Here is an 18,186-nt window from a genome sequence, read left to right on the forward strand (position 1 = left end):
TCGTACGATACGGGAGAAAAATTAAAAAGGAGCCCGACGGCCCCTTTTTTGCATGTTCTTTTAAAAGCTACGCTCCTCTCTCTCTCTTTTCTTATTTCTAAACACTGCAAGAGATGTGAGAAGGAGAGATTTTCTCCATTTGCATCAAGCTTTACCGGTGAAGAAGTTTTCTTTCTCGTTGAGGGGACGGTGGGGACGATTGACGAGGATTATTGTTGAATCATGAAAGATGATAACTATATGTTTTGACTTTTGAACTTATCAATTGTGATGTAATCGAATTCTCTTCGACTGCTTATTATGTTATTTTGAATGTCTCAATTCTTATTTTGGAATGTGTTGTTCATACTTCATACTTCATATACATGAATGTTCCTTTAAATACATTTTTCTTGATTTTTTCTGATTTTTGCTTACTTTTTCAGATTCTTTTGGAATTTTTATGATTTTTTTCTATTTTTTATGATTTTTTAATGTTTTTTAATAATTAAAAAATTAATTGCACGATACGTTACGATACGGCGTATAGGTCGGCCCGACCGATACGCGATACGCTATGCCTTTGATAACATTGAGTAAAACCACACAATGAAACGTCATATCAGGTGAATACTGAAAAAATTCAAATATTATAAATTCAAAATACTGAAAAAAGTTAGAAAAATTATAAAAATCGAGAAAACATTAAGAGCGTCTAGGCATATGGAAATGAACATTGATCGATATAACATGAGTAAGTAACATACTGTAATAACGATAAGTTTAAAGTCTCAAAATTCTTATACATCATGACCATCAAGGTAAGTATTATTATTTATTATGACTATTATGCATTATTGTTCTTTGCTGCTGTGTTATTTTGTTTATTATGTTTCACTTTCAGTTGAAAGAAGAACAAGGCAATAAGCATATACAAGTTTACTACAATTTGCTCTTTGTACTTTTTCTGACATGCCTGGAGGGAGAGAGAAATTTTGGTCATTTGCAGAATCAAATGAAGAAGGGGTTCAAAGGAAATTGATTTGCAAGTACTGCCCTGAAGTATACTCTGGCAGAATTACTAGATTTATGTATCACTTAGAAGGAATTGATGTCATGATTTTGCTGCATGCTGAGAGGTACCAGAAAAAGTCAAACAGATTGCGAACAAAGCTTGTAAAGAGTTTAATGAAAGACCAACAAAGACGGGGAATTTGAAGTTGTCTGTTCAAATGAAAGTGGACCACATTTTATTGCAACTGCACATTCATCAAGTTCAGCTGCAAATGCCTTTTGTTCAAGTTCAGTTCATCGATTTCAGTTGCAAACGTCTTTTGTTCAAGTTCATTGAGTATGAACAAACAGTTTCAGGCATGTTCAGGAGATGAGAAAAAGCTCACATTGACAATTAACCGGAGGCCGTATCTGACCTTTTTCGGACACTTTCATTGAGTACCAGAGGCCGTATCTAACCTTTTTCGGACACGGTCAAGTTTGACCGAGTCCAAATTTGTCTTTTTTTTGTTTAACGATTATTTCATTTTAAATTTTATATCTATTTTAACGTTTAAAAAAAACAAAAATCATAAGGGTTTCACTCGAAACCCTTTTCTCGTTCCTCTTTACCTCTCACGAGCCCGGTGACGAAGGCAGCGGCAGCGGCAGCGGCGACAGGCGATGGCAGAGGCGACGAACGGAGGGCGAAATGGCGACAGCAGCGGCGACCGACGACGGCAAACGGTAGGAGGCGACGGCATGCAGCTGTCTTACCTCTCAAGGTATATTTTTTGTCTTTTTGTTTTTATTTTTAAACCATTTCAGCGGCTCCACCCCTGCCATCGCCGCCGGCGACAACCGGCGTCGACAGGCAGAATACCCATCACCGCCAGCAACGACCGGCGATGTGTGTGTGTGTGAGAGAGAGAGAGAGAGAGAGAGAGATTCTTTGTTTTTACATGTTTCGGTAGTCGGTATGGTATGAAGCGTTTGGTGGATTTGCTCATTTATTCTTATTTGGGTTTGATTTGTATGTGCATATGGGTGAGAGACTTTGATTGATATAGAATCCGGTGTCTGAATATTATGTTTTTGTTGTTTGAAACACTTTCGGCTAAAGCTTTCTTTTGTGTTTCATTATTGGAATTTGCTTGTTCAGAGTTCTTTTCCTTCAACAGATAACTAATTGTCTAACTAGATGTCACTTTTGTGTGCTGGTAAATCGTGCTTCTTGTTGCTCTGGCATGTGCAACTGTTACATTTCAAAACAAGTTTCAAAGCAATAATTTGTATGGGCGAAAAGTCTTCTTATCATGCAGTGATGCAGCTTTGCTTGTATAGCTTTCACTTGGGTGACTGCAGCTCTTCCCTAGTTATGGTTGTGAATCTGTGATATATCGTTTTGTGATAGGAATAGGATTCATCTATTTCAAATGATCCCTGTTTTTATTGGTTATGTGTTGCAGCTCATTTGCTAGGTTATGTTCAAACATAAGTTGTAATGACTGATAAAGGAAAAGAAATATTGCCTCCTACAGGAAGTGGGAATGTAGAAAGCAGCAGTGGTAGTGTTAATACCGCTACAGTAGAGAAGGATAATCCATCTCAGCCTCTTTGGCGCTATGTGAAGAAACTATCAAAAGGACCAGGTGGCGGTGGGAATGTAACGTTTTCTTGCAAATTTTGTGATATGATGTTCACGGGCTCTTATACACGTTGCAAGACACATTTGTTGCATATTTCTGGCGTTGGAATTAGACCATGTCCAAAAGTTACCAACGAGGAGATCAAAATATTCAAAAAAGAACAAGATGCAGCTGAGATGAAGAAATCTTCATCCAGATCAAGTGTGTCTGTTCCTCTTTATGCTACTGAAGGAGGTGAAGATCCTTCAAAGAAAAGAAAAACATTAGCACAAGCATTCAATACTATGGGAAGGGCAGAGATGGATAGAAGGATCGGAAGGTTCTTTTTTGCAAGTTCATTTCCTTTTACTGTAGCCAGAAGTCCTTATTGGAAAGATGTTGTTACAGGTTTGGCTAATTGCAGTTTGAGTGGTTATGTACCACCGAGTTCAGAGAAGTTAAGAACAGTAATTCTTGCAGAAAAGAAGGCAAACATTGAAAAATTATTAGAGAAGAAGAAATTTTCGTGGATACAATATGGAGTATCCATTGTTTCTGACGGGTGGACTGATATACAAAGGCGGCCACTAATAAATTTTATTGCTTATTCGCTTGATGGACCAATCTTCTTGAAATGTGCTGATGCATCTGGGGAGTATAAAGATGCTGAGTATTTAAAAGGGCTATTTATAGAAGTCATCAAAGAAGTGGGTGAAGATAATGTTGTGCAGCTTATTACTGATAATGCTCCAGTTTGCCAACGAGCAGGAATGAATTTGGCAAGTGATACCAAGTATAGTCACATATTTTGGACTTCTTGTGTGGCACACAGTATAAATCTAGCACTTAAAAGTATTTGCAACCCATCAAAAGATGATCCAAATGCCAGTTTCTTGTGTTCATGGATTGAGGAGCTTGAGCATGATGTCAGAAACATCAGAAATTTTGTTGTAAACCACAACAATGCTCTTGCTATATTTAATAGGCATTCTGATTTGAAATTGTTGAAGGTAGCAGAGACTCGTTTTGCATCCATTATCGTAATGATAAAAAAAATAAAGCAGGTGAAACATGTATTAACACTTATGGTGACTGACAATGATTGGGAGTTTTATCGGAATGATGACATCGTGAAGGCTCAAGAAATTAAAAAATGCATTTTAGAATATGAATGGTGGGTTAAAGTTACATATTTTCCGCAGTTTACAGAGCCTATTTGGCAGATGCTGAGAGAAGTTGATAAAGAAGGGCCCATGCTTCATAAAGTTTATGATATGTGGGATAACATGATTGAAAAAATTCAAAACATCATTTTTAGACATGAGAAGAAGAATGTTGCACTTGATGATTCTGAGTTTTTTTATCATGTGCATAGAATTTTAGTAAGAAGATGGAACAAAAGCAATAACCCTTTGCATTGTATGGCACACTCTTTAAATCCCAAATATTGTGGACAAACATGGTTGGCAGGAGGTACTGGTCGTGTTCCTCCTACTTGAAGGAGAACATGATTTGCATGCTTTTAACATGGACCTTACAGAACCTGTTGCTCCTTCTAATCTTCATGATGCGACTGAGGAGAATCAAGAAAGCTGACATGTTTGTATAATTGTATGTTAATTACTTCCATACTGTGTTTTGGACAATGATTTTATTTTGTTTGCAATTTTTTGATATATATGTGTGAATATGTTATTTTGTTTGAAATTTTTTGATATATATATATTTATATATATATATATATATATGCCCGTGTGTGTATGGCCGTACCCCCGTACCCAAATTTTTTGAAAATGGTCCGTACCCGTACCCGTACCGGTACCCGTACCCGTACCCGTACCTATGTGACATAGGCTAGAATATGTTGAAGCCAAGAAAAAATGGTTGCAAACTGGGTTTAAGCTTATGTCTGATATATGGAAAGATACAACTAAAAGCAGGCCATACATAAATTTATTGGTAAGCTCTCTATTATAGTTGACTTCTTATCTTCAGCTATAGAAGAAATAGGACCACAAAATGTTGTGTAAATTGTCACAGACAATGGAAGCAACTTGATAGCCTCTGACTACCAAAAGACAGAATGCCAAATCTCACACACAGTACTAATCCCTCTCAGCCTAGGGTTAGTCCTCAAACAACTTCATTAATTGATAAGATTGGGGTTCACCAGCCCCGCAGTATTTAAGGTGATCACATATTCACAGGAACCAAGTCTAGTAAGTAAGCATCGAGGCATCTCGTCCCCAAACCCTACTGGAAAGCTTTGAACTCGCTAGAGAGGTAGAAGAAAAATCCAAACAGTGGGGAAGGACAGCTAGAGAATGGGGGGTCAGCAGAACCCAGTATGCAAAGGCAACAACTGCTGCTAAAGAGGCAGGGTCAGATAGTATATGGGGCATACTTGTCATTAGGTCAAGTCTAGAATAATGAATGGGTCTGGATGCTTACTTACCAAACCCGGTTCCTGTGATCACCTTAAATATTGTGGGGCTGGTTAACCCCAATCTTGATTTCCTTCTTCAGCCCTCCAGCGAAGGACCCTATCAGTGCTCCAATCAGCCAACCATGAACCATATTGCTGATCTCTTCAAACTCGGCCTGGTATGTGACCACATCTCCCTTCTGGCATACTTTAGAGAGTTCGACATTATAGTTGAGGTAAGCAAATATACCAAACCGTATTCAACGCCTGTACAAAGAATCCCCAAACTGGCCTGCCCTGCTGGGTTATTAGCCACTGATACCATTTGATGGCTGCACCCTCTAAATGGATCGCCGCTATTCCAACTCTCTGCTTGGCTGAAACATTCTAACAGTCAAAAAACTGTTCAGCTTGGAATACCCAACTCATTGGGTTTGCGCCAAAAAATTTGGGAAGATGATCTTCAGTGGTTTATTAAAGTAAGTTCCCTCTCCAGTTTGTCTCAGGCTTTCAGGAAATGTACCTGTGTGACCTCTGTCAGGCATCGTGGTTGGGGTGCGCAGGTTCCGATTGTCTCTCACAGAGGCATCATGACTGTCGTGTGCATACTCTGGTACGTTCCTTGCCGATGTTTGATGAATTAGCTCTCTTAATAGAGTTGCTACCGTATGATTCTCTGTCACCATCATCTGCATCCTTTGGGTGACATCGAACAACTGCTGGCCCAATTCCTCTACATTTCTTCCATTGATTCCATCCAGCCAAACATCACCCTGCGATTGTCCTATGCTTGCTTACGCATTCCTTCGAGAGCTGCCAGGGTCGCCGCCATGGGTTCTGATACCAGTTGATAGCCTCCACCTACCAAAAGACAGAAAGCCAAAACTCACGCACACTACTAATCCCTCTCAACCTAGGATTAGTCCTCAAACAACTTCATTAATTGATAAGATTGAGGTTCACCAGCCCCGTAGTATTTAAGGTGATCACAAGAACTAGGTCTGGTAAGTAAGCATTCAGGCCTAAGTCACACGGGTGTTGTGTTTTTAGTAACGCACCCGCGTTGGTAAGTAAGCATCCAGGCCTAAGTCAGACGGGTGTTGTGTTTTTGGTAAAGCACCCGCATCGACGCGATGCGGGCAGGTGCGGGGGCGGGTGCAACCAGGATTCGCACCATAGTCAAGGTGAGTCGGGTGTCGTCAGCCACATCCGACTATTCTCGTCAAATGGGACGCGCACCTGACTCGCATGAAATGCGAGTCAAATGTGGTCAAACCGCGTCATAGACATTTTCGTCTGTTTTTTGTTTTTTTTTTTTTTTTACTTTTATTTATGTAAAACTCGATTTCGGGCTGGTCTCTCTCCGTCTTCTACTTCCATCGGTGGCATCCTCTCCGTCCGCTGCTCTCTCTCTGTCTTCTACCTCCACCGACAGGCATCGTCTGCTCTCTCTGTCTTCTACCTCCACTGAAGGCATCTGCCGCTCTCTCTCCATCTTTGCCACATGGGTACTGCTGTAAAGGCAATGTACCCGTACCGGTCAATACGACACCGGTGCTGGTACTGGTACTGTCCCGGGTACCTCTTGGGTACTGGTCAAACAGTATTGAGTATCAAATACGGTCAACGTATCCGTCCGATTTAGGACTTGATCAAAGTTGACTGAGTCATTTCCTATCCAAAATTTATGATTTCAGTTTTGTTCTTTACACCATTTACACTCAGGAAACAGATACAAAGCTGCGTTTTCATAATTTTGTTCAATGATTTCTTCTTTAGAAACTATGAATTTTGAATCATGAATGTGTTTTTTTTTTTAATTCCTATTTTATGTTATATATATATATACGTAACCCCCGTATCCAAATTTTTTGAAAATAGTCCGAACCAGTACCCGTACTGGCACCCATACCCGTACATAGCTCTCCATCTTCTCCTTCCAAAGGCGGCATCCACTGCTCTCTCTCTTTCTTCTCCCTCCACCGACAGCATCTGTTCCTCTCTCTCCGTCTTCTCCCTCCATCAACGGCATCCGCTCCTCTCTCTCTGTCTTCTCCCTCCACTGGCTGTCCTTATCTTCAAAACTATCTTTGAGATCAAGTCAGATCCTCTTGTCCTTCCTAACTTTCTGCTAAAAAGAATGATTAATTATCTTGCTTCTACTGAGAATCGTGGGAAAAATTGGGGACCTTGGGTAGCTTCATCTCATAGAAATTTTGATTTCCTTTTTTTACACTTGATCGTTTCTTTGAGTTCAAAACAATAGACCTTCGAGCAAAACTTTATCAGATGCAATAAAATCTTCTCTTATTTGCTGTACAGTAGGTACTTGGTTAGATACTTAGCAACTATGTCACAACTACAGCCTGCAACTCATTTTCAGGTATAAGTCCTCAGCTTGTTTGATGAAATGTCTGTTTGTGTTTTTTTTTTTTTTTTACTCTTCTACTCTCTTCTTTTCCTTTTAGCACTACTTGGATGTACTTGGCATGAACAGGTTCCTATTTGTTAGTTTGACGTTTTACGAAAATGTTTTTCATAATAAATTTTTAATAATCGCTTACATTGGCTATGATATATGGCTGGCTCATTGCTGACGATGTGCCGCAAGGTGCTTTCGTCTTTGCTAATTCAGTTTTAAGAGAATGGTGTTTTATGTGTTAGAACTTTTTAGTTATATCCCACATGTACTATATTCTACCTAAATGAATTCATTTTTCAATAAATGCCTTTTTTATTTAATTTGAAAATGTATGCCTTCAAATACATGCTTAGTGACTGCAATAACATAAGTGAAATATTAACCCATAATTGTAAGATTTTGATATCTAATACCGAACCACCGAATGAAGTTAGATGCAAGAGGAGGAAGAGAGAAGTGGGCTGCACGTCCAAGCAAGAGAGAGATGAAAAAGAGCAACAACCAATGACGTCTGCCTCTTGTTATCATGATATACTAATCACGATTTAGGGTACATCATAAAATACACAAAATAACAATAAGATTTACAAGTATGCCACCGCCCATGATGTGCTGGGCGTGTGGATCAAATGGGTCAAATCTGGGTGACCCGATCCATATGTACAAACTTAACAATAATGACCCATGAAGTATGACTCTACAGTGGTATGGGCCACCTTTTCTTGAAGAAACTGAAAAACAGACATTCCAATTCAGTTGCATGATGCTAGAGATCCATTTTGTCTTCCACGCCATGTCAAATGGTCCAAGGGAGTCTCATTTGTGTTATTCAAGTGCATGTGCATTTCTCCATTTATGATTGAAAGGGAACTATGCAGACTATCTATTCTTAAAGCTGAAGTATGACTCTACAGTGGCATGAGACATTCCAATTCAGTTGCATGATGCTAGAGATCCATTTTGTCTTCCACGCCATGTCAAATGGTCCAAGGGAGTTTCATTTGTGTTATTCAAGTGCATGTGCATTTCTCCATTTATGATTGAAAGGGAACTATGCAGACTATCTATTCTTAGAGTTGACTAAATTTGTGCAACTGACCCATTAAATTTGTTATATTTGAAAATTTTCATTTTGAAGGTAAAAGATGGTAGACATGAAAGAAGTTGTTTCAGGTTCTCCTGCAGTAGGTTCTTCATCTAGTGTGAATGATATTAATGCTTCAAGGCCTTCTTCACAACCTGGTGAAGCATATGCAAATGAAGAACAACCATTATTGAAAGAAATCAAAGCAATCACAAAAGATGTAGGCAGTGTTGGTGGAAATGTGCATTTTGCATATGGATATTGTCAAGTTACATTCGTAGGATTTTACACAAGAGTTAAGGACTTAAAGCACATCTGTTGAAGTTGTCAAGTTTTGGAATTCGAGCATGTAAAAGTATTTCTACAGAAAAAGCTCGAGTTGAAGAAGTTGCAAGATCGTGTTGATGCAATCCACAACAACAAGAAAACAAGTACTATTATGACAAATACTAGTGTTGAATAATATTTGTGTTAGGTGGTGTTTTGAATATTTAAGAGTTTTAGGAACAACTCTTTACAAATAAATGTTCTAGTAGTGGACTAATCTTGTAATTTGTTATCTTACCCTAATTCTCATTTAACGTGAGAAAAAGGCCGACTATTGGAACAACGAACAGAATTTTCTCTCTCTCTCTCTCTCTCGCCCTCAACTTCTTCTCCTCTCCCTTCTTGCTTCTCTCTCGCCCTCAACTTCTTCTCCTGCTGCTGCCTTAGCCGTGTCTGGAGGACATGGACATGATACAAGGGGAAGAGGCTCGAGTCATGGTGTAGGGGGCCGAGGGGGATTTAAGTGTACATACTGTGGCAAATTGGGACATTTAGATAGTGTTGGGACAAACATGGTCATCCAGCTCCTAGTTCACATGGAAGAGGATTCAGTACCTCAAGTGGCAGAAGGAGCTTCACTTCTCAGACTCCTGTAGGTTCTGTCCGAGCTGCTACACCACTTGGAGAGACACCTTCCTTGACGACTCCTGATAGCTCCACGGTGACTATGAGCAAGGTAGAGTATGATCAGCTTATGGCTCAGTGATCTCTCCTTGCCTCGATGTCTGCTACTGCATCATCGGTTGTGGTGGATTCTTCTTTGTCTGTTGGTAGTACTTCCCGTGAACCACGTACTGTGTGGATTATTGATTCTGGGGCCTTGAAATATTTCTACAGTCAGCATTTACCTTATTGCATCGTTTTGCACAACCTCAACATGTTAGACTTGCCAACAGGAAACTTTATCCTATTATGGGAGTTGGGGATGTGAAACTCTCTAGTTCTGTATCTCTTTCCAATGTTTTATATGCTCCAACATTTCCAGTTAACCTTTTGTTTGTTACTCAGTTGACAAAGGATTTGCAATGTAGAAACATATTTGATCCTGGTTCATCTATTTTTCAGGACTTGGGTATAATACGACGAGCTTGACAAAAACGAGAAAAATATGGTAAATTTTTAAAAATTCTAAAAAACTAAAAATGAGAAAAAAATAAAATAAATGACAAATTAATAGCACAAACTGTTAGAAATTAAAGACTAGACATCATGTAAGTATACATATATATATTTCATATGTACTGTCATACATTTGATTTCATGTATGGTTTGTATATATATATATATATATATATATATATATATATATATATAGGTGTTTATGTAGTTTATTTTATTTTTATGTACCCTTTTTTTTTCCCTTTTTCTGTTTTTTACCTTTTTTATTGTAAAAGAGGAACTAGCTGTTGGACCAGCTTCCAACGGCTAGATTTCTAGCAGTTGGAGCTGGCCCAACAGCCAACTCCTCTCTTCTTTCCTCCTTTCTTTGCTCTATAAATAAGGGACTGTTGTCCCTTGTTTTAGTTAAGGTTTTTACCTTTTTGTGTATTCTTCTCTTGAGATTAATATATTTGGTATCTTCTCCTCAAGTTTGAGGTTTGGCTTTGTATTACCTATTGAAGTTGTTGAGATCTTCAAGAGTGTATCTCTTGAAGCATTTGCATTCTCAAGATCAGGCCTGATTTACATGGTAAATTGAAGCATTTCCACTGTTTTATATGCTCCAACATTTCCTGCTAACCTTTTGTTTGTTACTCAGTTGACAGGATTTGCAATGTAGAAACATATTTGATCCTGGTTCATGTATTTTTCAGGACTTGGGTATAATACGACGAGCTTGAAAAAAACGAAAAAAATACGGTAAATTTTTAAAAATTCTAAAAAACTAAAAATGAGGAAAAAATAAAATAAATGAGAAATTAATAACACAAACATCAAAAGATAAGTAGATTTGTGACGAATAAAAAATAGAAAACGAAAAGAAAACTATTTGGCATTAAAAAAACCAAAAAATGAAAAAAGTGATAAAAAGTGAAAAAAACGTGTTTTTAAAGTGTTTCTTTTCGTTTTTAACGTTTTTTCAAAGTTTTAAACAACCATTTAATTTATCGCATTTTTACGCGTTTTTTTTCAAAAAAACGTGTTTTTTGTGACTAATATGTATATATATATATATATATATATATAATAAATACCCTCGCCACACCTGTGCACCTAAATTTTTTTAGATGTGCCGCTCCAGCACCCGCACCCGCACCTATGTGACATAGATCCAAACCCATTCATTATTCTAAATTTGACCTAATTACAAGTATGCCCTATATACTATCACAACTACAAGAGGGTGAAATTGTTCTACAAGAAAGGTATCCAAATATTTTTACTACTACATATTCTGCTCACTGCATTGACCTAATGCTTAAAGACATTGATCATTTAGATGATGTGGAAAACATTATCAGCCAAGCTAAGTGGATTGAAAAGTTTATAACTTTATGTACAACAAACAACAACCTTTGGATATCATGAGAACACATATGAAGGGAAAGGCCAGGTGTAACAAGATTTGCTTCCCATTTTATTTGTTGGTATTCTATTTAAAAGCAAGAAGAAGGTTAGGATCTATGTGACACGGATACGGCAGTTTGGGTCACGTACCGGCGTCGGCAGGCCGACACGCGGATCCCAACACGTGGACACGGCTGGATACGTTTTGGATCGGGTTTGGGTCAGACCCAATCCAAACCACTTTCATAACCCAATTTTCTTTTTAAACCTCATTTTCTTTTTACGCTTTACCCTCGACGGTCGACCTTCCTTTACCCTCGACGACTTCCGCGGCAGCACAGTTCGGCAATGGCGGGCGACGGCAACGACCTCCGGCGATCGACGGCGACATTCGGTGGCGTCCGGCGGCAGCCGGCGATAGACAGGTAAGTGTTTTTTCTATTCTTTTCGATATTAGAAGTTAGGGTTTCAACTTTCATTTGGGGATTTTTTAGATTGGGTATTTCTTGCCGATTTGGGGATGTTTTGGTTTGAAGATTGGACGGTTAAGGATCATATTCTTCAATGTTATGTGCAATATTTTCTTTTTTTTGTTTGATTTTGGGATTTGGGGATTTTTCCGATTTGGGGATTTTTCCTTCATTGTTGTTGATGATCCTAGATAATGATGAATACGTGATAATAACAATCAAGTGAGATAAGCAGGTTCAGCAACATAGTCGATCGCAGCTAGATATTATAGATGAACTCAGCTGTTGCTAGGAATTATTAATTTCATGTTTTTTTTATTATCATTTTAAATTTTTTTGAATATAATATTCGTTGTGTCCGCGTATCCTAAAATTTTGAAAATTGCCGTGTCCGCTTACCCGTACCCGTACCCGTATCCGTGTGACATAGGTTAGGATCCATGGTTGCCTCTAATGAATGGAGACACGTAGAACAAGTGGAACAAGATGATGCAAAAGAATTTACAAGTCTTCTCCAAAATGAAAAATTTTGGAAAAATGGAAGAGAAATAATCATGTTAGTTGAGCCATTAGTGAAAGTGTTGAAATCGTAAGATGGAGAAGAAGCTATTATGGGATACTTGTATAAAGCACCTGATAGAGCCAAAGAAACCATAGGCTGTAGCGGAAGAAAAAAGAAAAGTATATGTCATATTGGGAGATAATTGGCAGAAGGTAGAACCGTAATTTGCACATTCCAATACATGCTGCTATAGCCTATTTAAATCTTTATTTACTTTAAGATGGATTGGTAAAAATGAATCAAGAAGTTCATGAGGGCTTGGACTTCGTGACCAAAAAATTGCTTTCTTATGAGGATGGCTCAATAGTAGCTAATGAGTTGCTCAAGTATCATAACAAGGATCCTTCATTGTTTTATGAAGGGTTAGCCATGAACCTTATTCACTTTGCACACCCACGCACATCCATGTAAGTTTCTTACTTTATAGGCTATTAGCTTATTGTTTTGACATTTATGATTGAACAAATATCTTAATTGCAAGGATGTTCTAAATTTTATATTTGTTGTTTTCTTAAGTTACTTTAGTGTTTTGGTAGGAGACTTATGGACCATCACTTCCTATGCTTCAAATATAGCAATAAAAATTTTAAGTCGACCACGTAGCGCTTCAGCTTGTGAAAGAAATTGGAGTACATTGGATACGGCTAACACATAGAAGAGAAATAGTCTTGCACCATGAATATAGACCAGCTTGGTATTCATTAGGATGAACATGCGTTTGAAAACATGGCTCCATAAATATAAAAAGCAAATGCACATTCTATCTATATAGACCATGTTAACCCATTTGCTGAAGAAGAAAATATAAATACTCAGATAGAGAACAATTTGTCTTTAGATGAAGAAAATAATGATGATTCTGGAAGCCAAAGAACAACAGGATGTGGGCATAGGACAAATGAAGACTATGGCTCTACTTCATGGGATGTGGCTATAGTATTAAGCATTGACAGTAAACCAGAATCCACTTTTTTGGCTCTGCATACAGACAGCACCATATGGGAACACTGAATTTTGGAAAACCACAAATATCCAAAGGAAGCTTGAGATTCTTGAGGGAAAAAATTCCTCTTCAGCAGACCACTGAAATTCATTCTTGACCCAATATAGATATCCACAAGAAACTTCAGAATCTTGAGGAATTTTGATTAGTATAAAGTTCACAATCATAGGAAACATCAATGAAAAGTATGACAGGAAAAGTCTAAGTACCTGTCCAACCAATGGAAAATATAGTTGTGCAATATACAATTTGTCCTCAGGCTTCTGGTATCGAGCATCAAACTCATGCTTGCACATAAGAACCACCAACATCCGAGCTGCCTAACGACAACTTACAGGAAATGCATTTATCCATTACCAAGTTGAATATGTAAAGTGGAAGGAAAACAAAAAGCAGTATGAATAGAATAAGAAACATGAAATTAATTAAATTACAAAAAATACAAACAGAAAAAGGTATATCTTAAGAACCAGCAACAAACATGGTAACCACATAGAACTCACTTTGCCACGTTGTGTTAAATCTTCATGATCCCAGGTGAGGAAGAGCTCTTGTATTAGAACGGAAGAAAGATAGTTCCTGATGAAGGGTAAAATTTTAAAGAAACAGAACAGAAAAGAAAATGTCAAAATAACAGAAGCGGATTTGCGGCCGGTGACAAAAGCCAGAAGGTTTCGACACCTAAGTCAACCGTAAAAGGAATTTATAGAAACACATGCTGGATATTTAAAGTTTAAACAACATCTGTAACTTTTTATCCAGAAAAGCAGGGGGGCAAGAGAGTATCCATTGAAATAAAATTTGGGAATAATAAGTCATTCAACAAAACATGCCTTAAGACTGATGACTCTGAGTTAGAACCCAATCAGGACATAACCCACTTGGTCGAATACAATTAACTAAGATAAACACAACGCGATGGGCTATTAGCTCATTGGTAGACCGCGCCCCTCATAATTGTGTCATTGTGCCTGGGCTGATGGCACTTGGATCCAGATTCAGTCTAGGACCTACGTCACTGGAGCATAGTCATGCGATTCTTCAAGAGCATTCAAATGAGGATGTGAGAACAAATATATATATATATATATATATATATATATATATATATATATATATATATACACACACACACACACACACACACCCATGCACATACACATATACATACATATGAAGACGATTGAAATAAGCATGTATGTGTAAATACAAAAAGAAGGGATTTAAATTAGCTCATAAAGAATAATAAACATCAAATATTAACAGCCACAGCCACAAAGCACCCGGTTCTGTGATGCACATGCAAATCTGGTGCTGCAGCTATTTGCCATAGCATAGGACTGCAGAGGCTCATACAGAAAATGTAATGAATACAATTTAACCTGATCATGTGAGTCAAAGTCACTAGAAGAAGGAAAGAGAAAAGGAACAAATTTCAAGGTGATACCAAACAAATCCAATGTTGTAAAACTCATAATGTAACTTCCACGAATTGGAACTAAAATTAGACATAAAGAAGAACATAACGTAACAAGACACAAATTTAGTTCAAGGATAGACTCATTTGGAGCCAGCTAGATATTCAATTCAGTCTTAAACGTACAGCTGAACAAGGGGTCAGCTGTTCTCTTGATGTCACTCAAGGGTTGACTAATTTGGAACTGGAGGTAATTCTCAACTTGGTTCATCAAGCACCATTTTTCTGCAGGACCAAACTTACCACCAGAAGGAATGGTCCACCAGACCTCTTTTTTTGGTTAAATTTAATTGAAAATCAAAAGTAGCTTGCAGGAGCTTTACAACATAAGTTTGAAATTCATGCTTTGCCAACACATGAAACCATCTTTCCATCTGAATGCACACCTCGCAATCAAAGCCTGAAGAGAGTTTTATCTTTAAGCTCTATGCCTCCATATTCAAAGGTAAATCCATTTTAATTCCTCCAATAAAGGCAAAACACTAGCCATACATTGATCAAGGCCACTAGAAAGAAAATACAATGCATTCACATGAATGTCTCAAAGTTTTTAATGGTTGTATGTCTCAAAATGTGCTTGTCTAGAAAACAAAGCACCATAGGGCCAAGAAATAATACCTGACCTTTTCCCAACTTAGGCAGCTACAAGTACCCAGGGCAGAACAAGAGACAGTCCTTTTTAGGATGTTTCAGTAACAATATTTCTCTTCAACTTTCTCACTCTCTCCAAGAAATTTATTACATATTCTGCTCATGGGAATGCACAGGAGATTGCGCTTACCATATTCCTCGTAGCAAGGTGAAGCATATTCAAATAGATCAAAAACTTCAAAAGAGAAGACGGAGAAGGCATATTCAAGTGGGTCTTACTGGAATAGAGGTCAGGACGATATTTACTGAAAAGACTTACAAAGTTCCATACCAATTTCTCAACAACATGCTGGACATAATAATAAATTATGCATCATAAGGGACACCATAAGGATACAACCACATGCAGTATTTATAGATTTGCATGTCATAATTATATGTCGACCGATGTTCTTCGCTTTGTGTGTGTGTGTGAAAGAGAGAGAGAGACCTGTCTGATGGATCTCTTCCAGGCATTTCGACAAAAAGATCATGGTCACATATAATCTGCAAGAACGTAAGCTTGCAATCATGCAGAACAGGTTGACAAACACCAGTAAATTTGTCGATGTACAAGGCAACCTGCAAAGGAACGGAACCAAGTAAACTTACAATAATTTGTCACATGAATTATTTTTTCCTGTCCATCATACCTTCCAACCTCAGCCAAACCAAGAAGCAACTTTTGAAAATAGCAGAGATTCAGGAAACTCCCTTTATAGGATTTTCACTCAAAGGTATCACTTAGTGGATAACTAATAATCTCTGCAGAATGAGAAAACATGATCACCATGACCATGAATTTAAGGGGATGACATGCACTACTTTTTTATTTCAAGCACTAGTTCTAATGTACTAGGTAATAAAATGTGCAAGTTAGGCGATGTCAAATATCTGTTAATAGGAAAATAATTTTAATACCTTCTCAAATGAATCATTTTCATATGTTTAAGGTTTACCACAGGCTAATGGTGGATTCAGCGTTGTAGTCATATCTGTACGAAACTAACTGCCACATAATTACATAACACGCATGGTCCTCAATCCTGTACCCAACATGATACTTTTCTACCCCAGCATACTCACCTGGAGTGTTATTTTACCATAAAACTGCACCAATTTTGTCATTTCTTTCAATAGATGACTTGTCATATCAATTAGAAGATTGGATGCAAGAAAGTTAAACAGTTAAAATATTTAGGTGGGAAGCGAAAGTTTATCTTACATCACACGTTACCACTAATTCATCAAGACAAACCTTTTGCAATGGACACCTATTCTGTACCATTAAAAAAGATGTGGTATGTGATGCATCGAGGAACCAATTTTGCAAAACATCATGCCCTCTTATGTGGTATTTGAATAACACCCTCAAAAACACAGTGCAAAATTTGGTTTTATGAAAATGTCGTTTTTTAATGAGCCACTAAAAGCTGGTTTTTGTTTTGGAGTGAAACAGCCAAAACACAAATTTTGGTAACCTGTTGGAGGAGGGGAGTGGGAAAGGTTATTCACTTCCCTTTTTAAAACCAGATTTTATCAAAACTGGTTTTTTCTCAAATCTGGTTTTGATGTCACCCAAGCACTCCAAAGACGCCACCCGTTTGCCCCCAAAATGGCATTTTGGAGTGTCATCCAAGAGCCCCTTTAGTAATTTATTATGGCGAGAATCATGGGCAGAATTGGAGAACTTCAATAGGATGGCTGTTGTCATTTTATCAAGGGAGGAGGTGGTGGGGAAATCTTTCTTTGGCAAATTTCACCACAAACTTTTTTCCAAATTTTTAGGCTGACGTGTTCTGAGGCAAAAATCACTTCAATTTTTTCTTTATTATATGAATATGCCTTTTCTTTGTTATACACTATAACACACAATTTTCTTCTTTTGTATAAGGAAAAGAGTGGTTGACATAGAAGAGAAAGTCCGAATGACAAGAGAGAGATAATGAAGATGAAGGAGAATTAATTTACATGGACAACTCAGAAGATAAAATTGAGTGAGATTTTGAAGTTGAAGAAACATAATAAGACCCTAATAGGGTGTAATCTATGCCATGGGCTTTTTCTGTTTCATTGCAATAGTGAGTTTATGACTCAAGTCTTTCACATATTTAAAGATGTGTTGCTCTTAGTAGGATACCTTGAGAATGGTGATTCCTACTTAGTGTAGGACATTTTACAAATATATAAAATGCGACACTTTGAGATAACCATGATTGCAGATTTACTCGATTTTTCATGTCTTATGTGCTTAGCATGACACTTATTTCTACTATCACCAGCTTTTTTTAATACTGAAGGCAAGAATGTCCATTAACAAAAACAATCTACTGGTGGCCAATGGATAACGACATAGGGACCAAGTTAGAGCAGGTCTCTTGTTGTGTTAAAGTGCTGCAAATGGAAGAACAGCATTTATTGCCTAATCAGCACAAATTTGTTCTTCCATGTTCTAGTGCCTTACTTGTTCTGTTCTCTAACAAGCAACTTGAACTACATAGTGCAGCCCTCCTTCATTGATTGTCCTCTTCAAAAAATAACACCAATCAATTATATTCTAGGACTCCCTTTAACAAGGGATAACTAAATGACTCTCTTTACGGAAGTTCATGATTGTCTTCTCTAGTATCAAATTTATTTCAAAATTCCAATGATGCTGGATAAGATGGTATAAAACA

At 37.7% G+C, this 18,186-nt stretch overlaps 1 protein-coding gene across 5 annotated transcripts in view; it reads right to left on the reverse strand.

Annotated features, from left to right (window-relative positions):
* LOC116252636 (guanine nucleotide exchange factor SPIKE 1) overlaps positions 1-18,186 on the reverse strand; it is a 96,592-nt gene that overhangs the window by 9,453 nt on the left and 68,953 nt on the right. For all 5 annotated transcript variants that reach the window (XM_031627033.2, XM_031627028.2, XM_031627031.2 and 2 more), the window contains 3 exons: positions 15,960-16,090; positions 13,905-13,980; positions 13,611-13,721 (listed from right to left, as the gene is read on the reverse strand). In XM_031627033.2, coding sequence (XP_031482893.1) covers positions 13,611-13,721; positions 13,905-13,980; positions 15,960-16,090 — 318 coding nt within the window. The remainder of the gene's footprint in view (positions 1-13,610; positions 13,722-13,904; positions 13,981-15,959; positions 16,091-18,186) is intronic.

Source organism: Nymphaea colorata, chromosome 4 (assembly GCF_008831285.2).
Source record: "Nymphaea colorata isolate Beijing-Zhang1983 chromosome 4, ASM883128v2, whole genome shotgun sequence".
NCBI lineage: Eukaryota > Viridiplantae > Streptophyta > Magnoliopsida > Nymphaeales > Nymphaeaceae > Nymphaea > Nymphaea colorata.